Source organism: Sebastes fasciatus, chromosome 1 (assembly GCF_043250625.1).
Source record: "Sebastes fasciatus isolate fSebFas1 chromosome 1, fSebFas1.pri, whole genome shotgun sequence".
NCBI lineage: Eukaryota > Metazoa > Chordata > Actinopteri > Perciformes > Sebastidae > Sebastes > Sebastes fasciatus.
This window is the reverse complement of record NC_133795.1, coordinates 11,958,130-11,974,185: the sequence shown is the minus strand read 5'-3', so window position 1 is coordinate 11,974,185 and position 16,056 is coordinate 11,958,130. Positions and strand designations below refer to the sequence as shown.

General features: G+C 43.6%; 1 protein-coding gene across 1 annotated transcript in view; it reads left to right on the top strand.

Moving 5' to 3' along the window:
- The window catches only part of plxna1b (plexin A1b), a 229,691-nt gene that overhangs the window by 115,625 nt on the left and 98,010 nt on the right, over nt 1–16,056 (top strand). The window contains 5 exon segments of the mRNA XM_074629397.1: nt 6,002–6,047; nt 6,050–6,101; nt 10,165–10,288; nt 11,713–11,866; nt 12,963–13,062. Of these exon segments, the coding sequence (XP_074485498.1) occupies nt 6,002–6,047; nt 6,050–6,101; nt 10,165–10,288; nt 11,713–11,866; nt 12,963–13,062 (476 nt within the window).

Here is a 16,056-nt window from a genome sequence, read left to right as displayed (position 1 = left end):
AAAAACAATGGAGCGGATGAATAATTGAGCCCAGCGCAGGAGAAAGAGGATAAAAAAGATAAATTAAAGAGGCGAAAGAGAAGGAGAGCTGATCGGGAGAGAGAAACGGCAGACAAAACACAATATGAGAGAGATAAAGATAAAGCGAGGGAGGCGGGAAGGGCAGTGGGCGCGAAAAAATACTGCAGGGAGTGAGTTTGGAGAGAGAAAACAAGAGATTACAGCTATCACAGCGGGCACTATTTTCTTCCAGTGACACATAAAGACGTAATTCACTAAAACAGGTCTGCAGCAAACAATTTGAGTTGACCACAATGGCCACATCTGTCAGTAACATCTCTGCAGTGTAACAGTGATTTAGTTTTTAGGACACCGGTCAGCAGATTGAATGTGACAGCAGATGATTTTTCGATGGAGGACAACTATGTGATTCTCACTTTTCATTTCTCCTACTACACAACCTTTACCCATCCTCTCTCTTGTCACCCGTCCTTCGGCACCTCGCCTTCCTCTTCAGTGCCAGACTCCCCGAGTCCTGTTTGCTTTGCTGCTTATCTCCAATCAGTCAACACATCGAGTTCCTAGCCAGTCATTGATCTGCTAAGCCCCTTACAATCCAGTCAATGCACACATGCTAACCCAGCCTTTGATACAACACCCCCTGAGCAGGTATCCCAGCACTGGAAGAACTAGCTCGCTTACATGGACACCCTGTTGAGAGACATGTAGTACGCCTAAGGGATAGCCGGACCACTGCTGGGTACAACTCCCATTTCTAAAGACCGATTGTAGGAATGACACACTGATGCCAAAGCAGAAGGTGGCAACATGAATAACAGTCACTGCACAGTAATGACAACACAGTTTAGAGCTACAGCTGCAGACTAACAAATGAGTGCATCTGTCTTTTTATTTCTTTTTCTCTGTTGTTCTGGGGCATTTAGTGGCTGTGTTGTAGAGCTGGGCGATATAGTCAAAATCTTCTATCACAATAAAGGTCTTTTCTTATCTTGATAACGATATAGTATATCTCTATATAGCATGCTTTCTGGTTATTCCATTCCATTTTTAGGTTGTAGCGGGCATTTGCATAAAGCAGCATATTTTCCCACTCTCATGTTGATAAAATGAAGTACTTGACAAATCTCCTTTTAATTTACATTTTGAACAGATAAAAAATTGTGCGATTAATTTGTGATTAATTGCGATTAACTATGGACAATCATGCGATTAATCACAATGTAGTATTTTAATCAATTGACAGCCCTAATAAATAGTCTATTTGAAATAATCACATGGTTAAGCCTAGTTTCGTGTGAATTAAATACTTGATAAATGAAAAGTATAGGAGAGTATTTTCTCATTTAATTAAGAACTTTAGTGCAAAATGACTGCGATATTCCCTCAAAATATTCTACAGAGAGAGAAATTTGAGTTATAACGTGCTTGTTATTGTCAATTTAGACGGCGTAATTGTGTATCATGTTATCTGGATATATGATTTCATTTCATCACGATTCCATTCAAAGACAATAAATTATCATATTGAATTATCGGCCAGCTCTACTATGTTGGTTGATATTGATGTTTTTATTTTCATGCACATGGCTTTTCACTGAAGATGGAAGATGATTGACGGTTGTTGAAATAATACAGGTGTGGTTAATGTTAGTTTACAGAGAGGAGGCGATGGAGGGATGATGACAGGTGGTGATAACCTCTTCTCATCTTCCTCCTCTTCCTCCTCCTCCTCCCGTTGCTGTCTGCTCCTTCTGTCAGCTACTAGTTAAATCCATTTTTTAGTTTAAATTGGACTCTTTCTCTGACTTTCTTTTCTGCTCAACCACAGCTAGTTAAGATTACAGAGTACGGTTTGGATGAAAGGAAAGGAGCAATAAAAGAGCCACAAGTTTATGAGATTTCTTTGAATTTTTCTCTTTAAACTGAACATGTGACTTTCCCCCAAATACACGCAGTTTTCTTAAATGTAAATATGGAAAGCTGACTGTGAATGTGTGCTCTTTCTTGAAATTGACGCTCCCCAGTGAAACCAAATTTGTCCCTGAGCTTTGGGATTAGAGCCACATGAGGTTAAGGGTTAAGCACAAGCGGTTCAGCAATGATTGTTCAAGGAGGAACTGGTGTTACTAATTTATGATGCTGAGTCTCTTGCAGATATAAAAATAACTAAAAATAAACAGTGATTTCTTCCTCTTGGCTCCCAGACAGTGTAACCCATAGACGAGACTCTCTTCTGGTAGACATCTCCGTTACGCCCCCCTCCTCCTCTTCCTTTTCTCCTCTACCACAGTATAGACTCTCCCTGTGTTTGAATGTTAAAAAAAAAAAGGAAGCCGCAACAAGGCTGATCCTTTTATGTCTGTAGATTTAACAACCAATGAAAAGCCGCGCTGAAAGCTTTACAGGTCCTCTGGGTTTTTGGGGGTGACCGTCGCAAAGCCTGTTAGCCGGACGTTTAAAGGCAGGTGATGGCGCTCTGTAAAAACAGATTGGAGAGGAAAGGTGGAAAGTTTATAGCAGAAAGGAGATGTCATGGCATTGCGATATGGTCCGGGTAGAGGGCCGGCAACACGGAGAGGAGAGAGCGAGGGAAGGAAGGGAGAATTGAGTTACGACGGCGGATGCTATTGTAAATAAGGAGATGGCAAGAGAGAGAGGAGATGGCGGCCTTGGTTTATAAGGTCATTTAAAGGAGTAATGTGGCACCCTGTCGGGAATTGGCTTTCATTAAAAGAGCCGTCCAGGGAGACAGAAAGAGGGAGACGGCGAGGGAGTGTGTGCCTGTGGGTAAGCAGTATTCCCAACGCACGCAGGCACACATTTTTCGGATCTACATGCGGTTATACAAGAGCATTCCCGACTCCAGTAAAGCATTTTATATCCCCACTGGGAAAAACAACCATCATAGCCCCCTTCCCACATCAACAGCTGCATGCCACTCCCACTGAATAGAGCCCTGTACAAGTACAGGAACAATTGTTAACAATAGACCGTATCTATCATTACACAGGGCAGTGATAAGGTTATGCTAGCTCACCAAGGACCCATAGTGTTAGTATGATTTATGTGGACCATTGTCCTTAATCACAGTCATAATGATTTATGGAGAAGACGATGGGGGGAATCGGTTCCCGTCCGTGATGATATGAAGAACAGGCCATTCTTGCTCCTTCTCTCCATTTTTTTGTTAAATCATAAACTATTTGAAAGACACCCTGTGATGATTTCTCTCTCCCGAGGTGTCCAATCACATATCCTCAACTATAGCTGATTTCCCCCCTCGTCCACTTTTCCATTATCTGCTCGTTCATTCGCACTCATTTTTCCCCCTCTGTCATCCTTTTATTATCTAAGACGAACCAAATCCCTTGTTCCATCCTTCTTTCAGCTCTCCTTTCAGATGAAAACTAGACTCACACTCGTGCTGACAATGACACATCGCGGCCGTCTGCCACCATATCCCATCTACTCAGCACAATGTCCTCGCCGATTCGCCCCGTGTGTGTCTTCCATTACACCTCTCTTTCCCTCTATTCATCCATCCAGCCAGCCAGCACTTCCAGGAGATGACCACCTCCGTCTCTCCGCTCGTTTGCATCATTTCATCCGTCTTTCTCTCTCCGGGCAGCTGGCCAGCTAGAAAGCTACTGTACTGGGGTCTGCGGAGTGAATGAATGACATGCTCAGAGAAGGATGGAGATCGTGGGGCAGAGAGAGAAGCAGAAGGAGCATAGAGAGGAATGGAAATGTATAGTGGGGAAAATAAGGAAAAGGGGGATTAGTGGCGCACAGTGTCAAGTGTTTTTGTCTGTCTGCTCTCTGCTTGTTCCGTCAAAAAGCCTCAAGGCCAGTCAGATACAAGACATTTCAGTGCATAAATGAGTTCAACCACGTCACATCTATCTCATACAGTATCTGTGTTTGTACTTAAAGTAAGGCTGTCAAAGTTAACGCGATAACAACGCGTTAACGCAAATTCATTTTAACGCCACTAATTTCTTTAACGCATTAATGCAATTGATATTTCGGAGGTTGTAGCGGGCTCAGTTTTAAGGCTAGAGTGACGATACTGGCATCTTATGAAACTACATCTAAGCCTAAACCTAAGGAATCTATTGGTACCAACCATGTCATACTAGCTTGTCAGGAAGGAAGCTAAATAACGCTCCAAACGTGCGCTAAATTTTGGCGAGGAGAAGCTGGTATGGCCATATTCAAAGGGGTCTCTTGACCTCTGACCTCAAAATATGTGAAAGAAAATGGGTTCAATGGGTACCCACGAGTCTCCCCTTTACATACTGTGAGGGTTTCTGGACAATATTTGTCATTGTTTTGCGTTGTTAATTGATTTCCAATAATAAGTATATACATACATTTGCATAAAGCAAGCATATTTGCCCACTCCCATGATGATAAGAGAATTAAATACTTGACGATTAATCGGGATTAAATATGGACATCGCGATTAAAGACTTTAATTGATTGACAGCCCTAATTTAAAGCTAATGGAGGAATCCCGACCGCAGTTTAATATTTCAGCGCTGCGTTCCTTTGTCGGCCTGGTTTCCGTCCTGCAGCCATCCAGCTTTATCTCTTACCTCATCTTTCTGCCATATGTTTTTTTTGTCCTCTCATCCCTCCATACATCTCTCCCCTCCCATCTCTACCTCATAAAAAAGTCATCCCCCACTGGGTCAACCACTACTTTAGTCCCCAAATACCACTTGGACAGGGTTCTCATGGTTAAATCTGTGTGTGTGTCCACGCTGTAATAGCGTTACCCAAGGGTAGGGTTGTTAAACGCTGTTACTTACTGATCAGTCGGCTCACCCTCTCTCTGCTGCATGATTTAAAACTGGCCTGCTGGTCTGTGGCAATCTGATACACACACACACACACACACACACACACACACACAAATCATGAAACAAGGATCAAGCGACTCATCAACTTGGGGCCCGCTGGTGAAGAAAAGCTGAACGTGGCGCTGACACTTCCAGCACATGTGCGCACACACGCGCCTGCGTCTTTGTCGCACACTACCATTGTGCGCATATGCTAGCAATCTGTCTGTCACACACTTAAAACACACTCACATCTCTCGTGAAGATCTTAAAATACGCACACACACTTTCAGACCCATTGGGGCCATGTTGTGAACCATCTGTCATCACCTTTTGCTGGAGTGGAGTGCTAACTTGAACACTTGATCTTGTTTCTAAGGCAACATCTGTAGCCTATCACCAAGCTCCTAACATCCAGTATGGCTGTGACTGACACACACACACACACACACACACACACACACACGCACACACGCACACACGCACACACGCACACACATATTCACACACCAGGTCTTGCACAGGCTCTATACAAACACTTTAATCCACTCACCACTGTCTCTCTCTCACACACACACACACACACACACACTGGGGGTCTGTCCTTCTGCTCCTCTGCCTCCCATTGGTTTTTGAGGTCACCTGTCAATCACAGCACATGTTGCCACGGCCACCTGTCAGGTGTCCCAGCATGCACCGCGAAGCCTCTCCTGTACACGCTTCACTGGAGGCTGTCACACACCGCTGGACTGGAATCGCTCACCAGAACACACACACACACACACACACACACACACTTCTCATAGACTCTTTCAATCTCAGCATCGTACACACAGACACAGACACACACTCTGACGGTTTGCTGAATTGAATCAGTCTGATAAGCTGTCAAATGCTCGTCTCCATCCAGCCGAATATCCCGCTCATTTTACGAGTTTGATTACAACGAGGATACTAATTATTTCTTCATCACCTCCCTGCTCTCTCTCTCTCTCTCTCTCTCTCTCTCTCTCTCTCTCTCTCTCTCTCTCTCTCTCTCTCTCTCTCTCTCTCTCTCTCTCTCTCTCTCTCTCTCTCTCTCTCTCTCTCTCTCTCTCTCTGTGTCTCTCTATCTCTCTGTCTGTCTCTCTCTCTAGGTGGTGAGAGTTCCCGTGGAAAGCTGCGAGCAGTACACCACTTGCGGGAGTGTCTGGGCTCCAGAGACCCTCACTGTGGATGGTGTGTCCTCCACAATGTGTAAGTACCGCACACACTCATGCTGACACATTAACACACTTCACCCTGGCACATTTCCGTTGCATTGTATAGTAGATAATTGTGAGAGAAGTGTTTTTTTTTTAGTTGCGTGTCAGCTGATCATGTTGTGTGGAGTGGAAGCACCGACCTGAATGGTTACACATGAAGCCCAGGAGCCTTTTGTCACCTCTAAAATCCACCCTAAAATAGAATCCAGGTTGTGCTCTTCCGGGGGTTATTTTCAAGTTATTATCGAATGAAAAAAGTATCAAGGCTTGAATTGATGATCAGTGATGAGATATACTCTATTGACACGGGATGAGGCATCAGTTTGGTCCTCAGGTTTTGGATATATTCCACGTTAAAAGAGTTTTTTTTGATTATATTTATTAGGGCTGTCAAAGTTAACGCAATAATTACACGTTAAGTGCAAATTTGTTTTAACGCAACTAATTTCTTGAACGCATTAACGCAATCAATCTTTCGCAAGATGATACGAGGCGAGGAAAAACTGGCATGGCCATTTTCAAAAGGGTCCCTTGACCTCTGACCTCAATATATGTGAATGAAAATGGGTTCTATAATATTTATTGTAGTGATGACCTTGTGAGGTGATACCGATGTCCAGAATTACAGAGATGAGTCATGATCTGTTGTTGGTGATGTATATTTATTGATAATGGCGATGTTGATAATATTCAAGGTTTACCATATTGTTTCTAGCCCCTGTGGGGTAACGGTGAACACTTAAAGCCTGTTCTTCCTGTATGTCATCTGCTGTATTTTTCTATTTTTTTATGTTATATTGTATGTTTTTATGTGTTTTTATGCTGGCTGTAACACAAATTGCCCACTTGGGACAAATAATGAATTGCCTTCACTTGTCGGGCTGAAAGGAGCCAATCTTGACTCAGTGGGGTGCATTTTCCCTTTGAGAGTTTTTGTAGAGAATGGAGACTGTAGATAAATTTGTGGTCTGGCCTTGGGGCTTTTTGTGGGCGTCTACAACTGTGAAGATGTCTGTAGTTACTTTCCTTTGAGCCTTTTTTTTCAGTTGTAGCATTAGTTGTACATTTGATTATGTCTTGTAAAGACTTAAGCTTAACTTGCTAAATCTTACAGAGACCTTGAAACTTTAACACTCAGGGCGCTTTCACAAGTCGAAGTCTGTTTGGCTAGTCCCAATCAGAGTGAAATTGATACTTTTGGTTCATTTTCTATTTAGTCTGGCTTGGTTTTACAGTGTATAAATTAAAGCGTACCAAATAAAAAATAATTGGATGAGGGGCGTGTATGAAGGAGCAAATTTATCTTTTTTCGTCTTGAGAGCTGCCACCTCTATGCAGGGAATCACAGACTTTGAAATATCGCTGTCAAAGTTTGTTCACTTTGATCTACTGTGAGCACGAATCCCTTCTCCTCCAGTTTATCTCAAATTACTTTATAAATGTCACTATTTCTGTGACTTTATTTAGCGTATTCTGTCTGTTCACTTTGGCCCAGATGTGCAGGTCCGTCCTCTACCGCTCATGTTAACCTGTTGTTTACCTGTGTCCATCTCAACAAATACCCGCACAGACAAACTTTCGCAAGTGGTCTCGTGCGGTTGTTTGATCCGCACCAGAGTACGATTACTGCATCAACAATCACCCAAATGAACCGCACCAGTTTGATTAAAAGGACTAAATGTTGGCTTGTGAAAGCGCCCTAAATGAGTGTTCCTCAGCCCCCCTGCTCATCCTGAGCTGCGTTAAAATGGGATTGTTGATGTTCTGTTAAATTAACTGCTACATCTTTAAATAGCTGACTCTTCATTAAGTGTTGATCATACACATGAAACATGTTTGTTTTAATACATAAATGGAATACTCAACTGAAAGGTGAACAGTTGTCCAATTGCTCAGTGAAATCTACACAGACTGACACTTATAGAGAACCTAAACACTGCACACAGCCAGTTGCTGCTTTGAATGTGGCCTCTGTTGACCTCAGGAGCTATTTATAACATCTTGTAATAACTTTTAATAAAGTGCCTCTAACACGTTTTAATTAGTCACATAATTATGATTCATAGAATAAATCTAACTTCTGCAACTTGAAAGCTCCCCGCCAGCACAGATACATTCATCCCGTGGAAGTCTGTCAACCGACTAAACCTGTTAATAGCACATAAATAACAACGCAGCTTGGCAGCCCGCATCACTGACACTCCCATTCATCTTAGTGGTATTTAGCTTGTTTTTGTGTGTGTGTGTGTGTGTGTGTGTGTGTGTGTGTGTGTGTGTGTGTGTGTGTGTGTGTGTGTGTGTGTGTGTGTGTGTGTGTGTGTGTGTGTGTGTGTGTGTGTGTGTGTGTGTGTGTGTGTGTGTGTGTTGGAAACACGGCTCATTACACGTGTACTTTTTAATACTTAACGTGGGAACTTTTTGGCAACAGATTAAGGATTAGTCATTTCCAGTGTTTGCAGACTAGGTTTTATGTTTGCTCTAAGATTACTATTCAAGATTAGATTTGTAACGGCGAGAGTGGAGGTTTGTGGTTTACAAAATAAATCTAGTCACTCACATGTGTAGTTAAACATGGTAACACTGTATCTGAATGTAATCTCTCCATTTCCTCCCTTTGACTCGAGGGCGTGTGCGAGAGCGTAAGAACAGTTATTGAAAGGTGACGGGATGTTAAAGCACAGTTGGAACACCTCAAGCATTTTGGCATAAAGCCATCTCTCTCTCTGTGTGTTAATTAAACTTACAAACATATCACCAACCTGTCTCTCCTCAAGGCACACACACACCACCTGTGTTTCTCCATTTTAGCACACACACACACACATACACAGTCATGATGGACTTGATCCAGCGATATCCTTCCGTTTGGGCTCATTTTGACCTTGTGTGTCTTGAACGCGGCTCGCTCATTTCTTACCTGACAGCGTTGCCAAATCTGGCCGAGGCCCCCTCGCAGGCAAATTTGTATTAACAGGCAAATTATTTATAAGCCTCGTTTCCGCCCTCTGGTGCTTTTAGCCACATCTTATTAAAGAGCTGGGGTAGTTTCAATCAGCAGTGGGATTGAGCGGGGAATACACACAAAAACACACACACACACACACTCACACACACATGCAGGTGTTTTCTAGACAAATGAGCACACTTCATTTAAGCGAATTCACACAGTCACACACCAGAGGAGCAGTAGAAGGTCCATAATGAGAAAAACGTGTACATACCTTTGTGCATCTCTACTCATGCCTGTACAGCGCGCGTTTGTGCGTGCGTGTGTGTGTGAGAGTTAGTGACTCCCGAGGGAGTGGTTGGCGACAGCTTTTTCTTGCTGAGCTCGAGTGAAGGCTAACTAAACGAGGGGACGGGGGGGCTGCCGCTCAGAGGAGGCAGTTAGCAGTTTTTTCTGCCTCCCTCTTATTGTTAAGGCCTCGCAGAGCGCCGCATCAGCACTTTCCCCATCACCACCGGGACCAGTTGTTGTTAGCGCGAAGGTGAAGTGATAGCTAATGCATTATGAATAGCTAATAGTAAAACCGCTACAATACGGGGGCTGTATGCTGATTTTTAGCACGATCAGTTGGCTCGTAATAAGCAGGGGAAATTGCTGACCCCATTGATATGCGGCTGGTAGGAATTGTATCATTTTTACGGTTCGGGGGAAACTTTAATGATTGCCTGTATATCTCCCCTAGAAGTTTGAATCGGGTGGGGCTGTAAACTGAAAAGATGTTCGTATAGCTTAGTGGTTCTTGCACAAATGTCAGGGCCAATAAGGTAATGATGTAAAGGCCCACTGTAATGGCTGGGGGAAGCTATTTGCCTATTTGTCTTCCGTTATTGCTCCCATTTCTGTGTGACGGTGATGGCTGCGCATGTTTGTCATCTTAATATGATTGTCATATTAGCTTAACAGTTGCTCATATTCTTCCTCTCTTCTCTCCTCCCCTCACTTCTCGTCTCACTCATCTGTTCTTTCCTTCCATTTCTCCTCACCCCATCTTCTTTTCCTTCCCTCCATCCTCTCTTTCTGCTCCTCTTTTGCTGCCGCTCCTCCCCAGCTGTTCACGCAAGGACCGGTGTGAACGAGCCGGAGAGCCCCAGAGGTTTGCTTCCGACCAGAGGCAGTGTGTGGAGCTCACCGTCCAGCCGAGAAATATCTCTGTCACCATGTCTGAAGTCCAGGTATGTCTTCACTTCTCTATAGTCCCAACTGTGGTGGAAATGACACAGTTTTACTGTTTGAAACAATAAATCATCAGTCTAGAAAGGGATAAACTTTAGTGAATGAGGTTATGAAAGCTCAGTGACTTAAGGTCAGTGTCCTCTGAAAAGGGCTTAGACCCGTTCCATGAAGCGTGCTGTTGTCTGAAACAAAAGCTGCCAGTTTATTTAACAGTGGTGCCGTGATTCATTTCCACCTGCTCCTTAAAGACCTGACTGTAAGAAAGAAGTCTGCTGCACCGCCCTTTTGCTGTATCCTTGTAAAAGTCACACATGTTTACACCAAGGACGCAACTGTTTCAACTATAATTCCACGTGTAGATTTATGTAGGGATGTCACAACACCAGAAATGTAGTAATCAATACCAATACCAGTGAAATTCTTTGATTCTCCATACCAATTTGATACCACGGTAAAAAAAATAAATAAAATAAAACATTAAATTCCATGTACTTCAACATCCACTCCTTTATTACTGTTTGCAGACTGTTTTTTGTAAGGAAGTTAAAAAGGTCATAATTCCCTATTCCTATATTGCTGTGAAAACATCTTACATTTTACAAGATTACTTTTGAACACATCATGATGACGTTCGAATTTTCCTTCGCCCAATACTCATTTCTACTGAATAGAGCCTGAACGCATCATAATGTTATGATAATGGAACCTCCCGTGTTGAATTTGGCAGGACGAGAGCTAGTTAAAGTTAGCTGTTAGCTCCGTGCAGGACTGTGCTGCTTACCGGCTGCTAACAGCTAACGTTGAGTAGCTCTCATCCTATCAATTTCAACACGGATTTGTTGTTTGCAATGTAGCATTATCAGGGAAAAAATAGGGTCTGTCCCCCCTCGACGTGTCAATAGTGAGTTTACTTAGTCCCAAACACATTTTCTATCGTCTCCGGGACGGCGTTAGTTTTGAGCCTTGACGGTCACGTTTTCAACATTTTGGCATCGACTTGGTACCGGAGTATCGGTTCTCGTGACATCCCTACTTTTAACTAGGAATTAGCTTTTCTCGGTCTTGCCGTCTATATCGTGGAAATCTCTAAGCGTGCGTTTGCATGTGCATGAGAGCTCTCATTCTGTCAGCAGCTCCTCAATGTAAGCACATAGGTTTGACTGATTGCACTTTCTCTCTGCACATTAACACGAACACATTAACCTTGCTGTAATAGCTGCTCCGACTGACGCACACAAGAACTCACCCTCCCTTATTCCTGCTGCTGTCACATATACTCATACCCACGCTTCACTACACCCCCCCGCCCACCTCCCTTCCCCAACACCCATTAACCCTCGTGTCATATCTTATAACAATCCATGTACACCATGTCCTTCCATTGATCTTGTACCGATTGTCCCTCTCCTTCTCCCTCTTCTAGCTGGTCCTCCAGGCTCATAACGTGCCTGATCTGTCAGCGGGGGTCAACTGCTCCTTCGAGGACTACGTGGAGACGGAGGGACGTATCCAGGGTGGACACATCTACTGCATGTCTCCCTCCGTGCGGGAAATCATTCCGATCACAAGGAACAAAGGTCGGGACGGGAAGGATGATGAAGTCATTGGGGTAGTGAGGTCACTGGGTGGTAGCAGCAGGCGGGCGGGCGGGGTGTGGATACGGAGAGTTTTTGGTGATATATTTGAGGAATTTAGTCATAACCTCTTTTTATGATGGTATTCCATTTGACACATTTTATGTTTATGTCATCTCCCCCTCTTTCCCTTTCTATAGCACTGTATACTGTATGTTTATCACCATGCGTCTCCTCCTCAGGGCTCTTTTTGTACGTTAGATTTGAAGAAAGCTAGAACAGAATTGTAATGCTACCAGATGATTTGTTTAGTGCATCTATATTCAGAATACCTTGTCGTCACCAATAACACTCACCCGCTCCCTCTCAAAGCCCCAAACACAAGTCTACATTTATCTACTGAAAATAGAACTGTTTTTTGAATTCCCATTATCATGCATTATGCACTGTTGTCAGTTTCATTTGTTTTCTTTCTAAAGACACTGGTTATGCTCCTAGCATCTTTTCAAAGCAGCGACTTCAGGGTGGTTTATCGTTGTATTTAAAAATATCTGCATCTTTTTTTTTTTTCTTTTTTTTTTTTGCTGCAGAGATTACACACCTGTTTCATGTCCAATTCTGTCAAGAGGCAACTGATAAAAACTTGTTTGGTATCTGCGCTCAAAGCACCGAAAACATGTCAGACAGTGCGCTCTAAGTTTCCTCAAAGCGACATCTCAGTAGTTCTTCAACTGAGCCCATTATGCCCCATTATGAGTTCTCATCAGCTCTGCCATCCAAACACTGATTGGTGCTGCTATTTTTAATGCCACCCTACTGTGGGTGTGACAAGAGCGCCGTGTTGCTAAGCTACAGTGTTTCTTTGTGTGTGTGCGAGTTATCTGTTGAGGTCACACAAGTGGAATTTCAGAATGTGACGTGTCGATGAATAACTTGTTTTCCAATTTATCACATTTATTCCCTGTGATTAAATGAAGCTGTTAGGTATTTTTGAGCTGTTTGGTAATTCATTGAGGTTACATTTTTCTCTAAAACTGTAAAGATTGAGCAAAAAGTATTATTCTAAATATATTTATTTTCATGTGTATGTTTGGTGCAGGTGACAAGCGGGTGGTGAAGCTCTATCTGAAGTCCAAGGAGACGGGCAAGAAGTTTGCCAGCGTCGACTTTGTCTTCTACAACTGCAGCGTCCACCAGTCGTAAGTTACAACGATTACATATTTCTGGCTACATTTTTGTCTTGTTTTAGTCTTTTCCCTCTTGTTCTTTAAAGAGACAGTCTCTCTGTCCGGCCTCCCCGTGAGCTTTCTCATGTTACCATCCATCCAGTTAGACACACACAGATATCTCCCCCCCCCTCCGACCTCCACAGGAGGCTCCTGTTACCATTGGAGTTAAAAATCGAACGTGCCGTATATGAGAAACGATTGGGATATGAGATGGTAATTCTAGTCTTATTATCATAACCCACGACACACACTAATGATACTTCAATGATTAATTCATTATGCGATAGTCTGCCGTAATGCCTCCCTATCATAGTCTCTAACCGCATTAATGCCTCTTCCCCACAAATACTCACAGCTTTTTGAGCACTCGGGTACTCACTTATTTACACAAGGTGACACAATGTCAAATACTGTGATATAGGGCTGCAACTAATGATTATTTTCATTGTCGATTATTTTCTTGATTTATCTATGAGTTGTTTGGTCTATAAAATTGTGAAAAATGTTGATCAGTGTTTCCCAAAGCCCAAGATGACGTCCTCAAATGTCTTTTTTTTCCACAACTCAAAGATATTCAGTTTACTGTCATAGAGGAGTAAAGAAACCAGAAAATATTCACATTTAAGAAGCTGGAATCTGAGAATTTTGACTTTTTTTCTTTAAAAAAATTACTCAAATCAAATATCAAAATAGCTGGCGACTAATTAAGTAGTTGACAACTAATCGATTAACTGCAGCTCTGCTGTAATATGGTGAATGAAGTCTTGTGCCATTTCCGATGCGTTGGTCTCCTTCACACTCCAGACACCCTCAGCTATCTGCCCAATCACAGTTCACTGCCTCTCCTAATCCACCTTCTGCTGAAAATCTCCACCGCCCCTTCGAACCACACCCCTAGGTCAGTCCTACCACGAGCCCGATGCACCCTGCCGGGGTAAAAGAATCCTCTGCCCCGCCCCACACGATACCCTCCCTCCCGTCCGTCCACGGCTGATCCAGGGGAGGCTGAAGCGTCTGCTGGGGTATTAGCCGAGGGGCAGCAGATGGCTCGGAGGCCCCTTGGGGTACCGCACGGCTCCATCCCGGCTTCCCTCTGGATGTTAGATGAGCCTCCTTCGAGGATTGTCCGCAAACACACACACGCACATAGACATGCACAGCCACACCTCTCTCTACGCTCTGTCACTTAAAGCTCATTGAAGCCCTTAACGTCTTGGACACCTAATCCGTTAGTGTGACCTTTAACCCGGCTACCCCAGTGTCCCTGCCCTCGTACAGAAAATCCCCTGCCAGAACAACCATGATTAGCTCAGCTGGTTAAGGGTGTGGTGGTTTACAATGTCAACTCCCAGTTAATTCATGTCCCATAAGGACCCTGTGCTGTTTGCTCTAACTCCCAGTGCCTTTTTACTGCCTAGGGTACATGTTGCGTCAGATGTAAATCCTGTGAGTACAAATTGCTTCATGTCAAAATAGAAAACACCCAGTTCAAAAAAACGCAACAGTCTCCTCATGGACGTATTCAAATGTGACATTAAAGATTCTAACATGGCAATGATCTCACAAAGCAAGTGTAAGAAATGACGCAGACAAGAGAGTCGCCCATTTGAAGATATTACCCCAATGAACTCTGATTAAATCCGCTCCCCGGGCTGATCTAATGCGACCTCCGAGTGATGTAATGGACACGTTTTAATGAAGTTACAGATATGACGCGCTGCATCTTCGGCAGCGACTCCGATGGCGACGAGAGATTCTGAGATAAAAATCCCATTTGGAGCTGGCGCTCCGGCCCGCGTACGCGCCGTGCCCCCCGGACGTCAGTGTGTGGCGTCTGATGAGATCAGACTAGTAATGTCGTTGGCGTAATGACTTCAGGCCCGCAACGGCCACACGCGAGGCCCCGTTTCCAGGATGTTTGGTCATTCTTTACAGAGCCAAGTTCTCCTCTAATGGGCTTAAACTCAAAATACTGCAGGCTTTTACACAGTGAAGGAAGCAGAAACACGCTCTCAAAACATGCAGAAACACATTTCCGAGCAGTAACAATAATCATCAGCTGCACCTTCATGAATTCCCGCACATCTATTTTTGCAGTCTCATACAGCAGTGTCTTTACTGTACACTGCTAACTTTAAAGGAACAGTGTGTAGGATTTAGCGACATCTAGAGATGAGGTTGCAGATTACAACTCCTCCCTAGCGTGTGGAAGAACTACGGTGGCCGACGCAAAAAGGCAAATGGCCCTATCTAGAGCTGTTGTAAGAGCAGCGTAGGTCATTTGGAGAATAGCAGAGCAAGAGCGTGTGTGTGGGGGGAGGTGAGTGGTGAAGCAAGAGAGAGAGAACGGCAGTGAATGTGTGTGAATGTACAGTGGAAGTTGCATTTTGAGCAGAAATAAATGCTGCAGCTCCTCAGGACCAACAAATGTTTCCCGTGTCTTGTTTCCCGACGGCTGAGTCGAGTTACGGGGGTTAACTCCGGAGCGAGTAACGTTATCGACTCCGGCCCAAGCAGGAAAAGTTAACACAGTGGTTTGTCCGTTCTTGGCTACTGTAGAAACATGTCGGTCGGCTCCGTTAGGTCCCGCTCAATATGTAGATATACACGATAATGAAAACTCAGTGATTCTTATTTTCATGTGATTATACACTAAAGAAAACATACTTATTAATAATTAATATTATATTCAATTTGTGCCAATAGATCCCCCTAAATGTCACACACTGGTCCTTTAACACTACCTTTTGGAGGGCAAGGAATGAGCTCAACATTGGAAATTGCCCCATCATGTTTCTTAATAGTTCATACTCACATATTGACACCCAACCCCCATCCCAAAAACACACACACCCCTCCTGCTTATTTACTCAACTGATTACGTCGTGGCCCTTGCCTTTTCAAAAATGCCATAAATTTGCATAGTGGTATTAATCTAATTAGAAATCCCACTGTTTCAGTTTA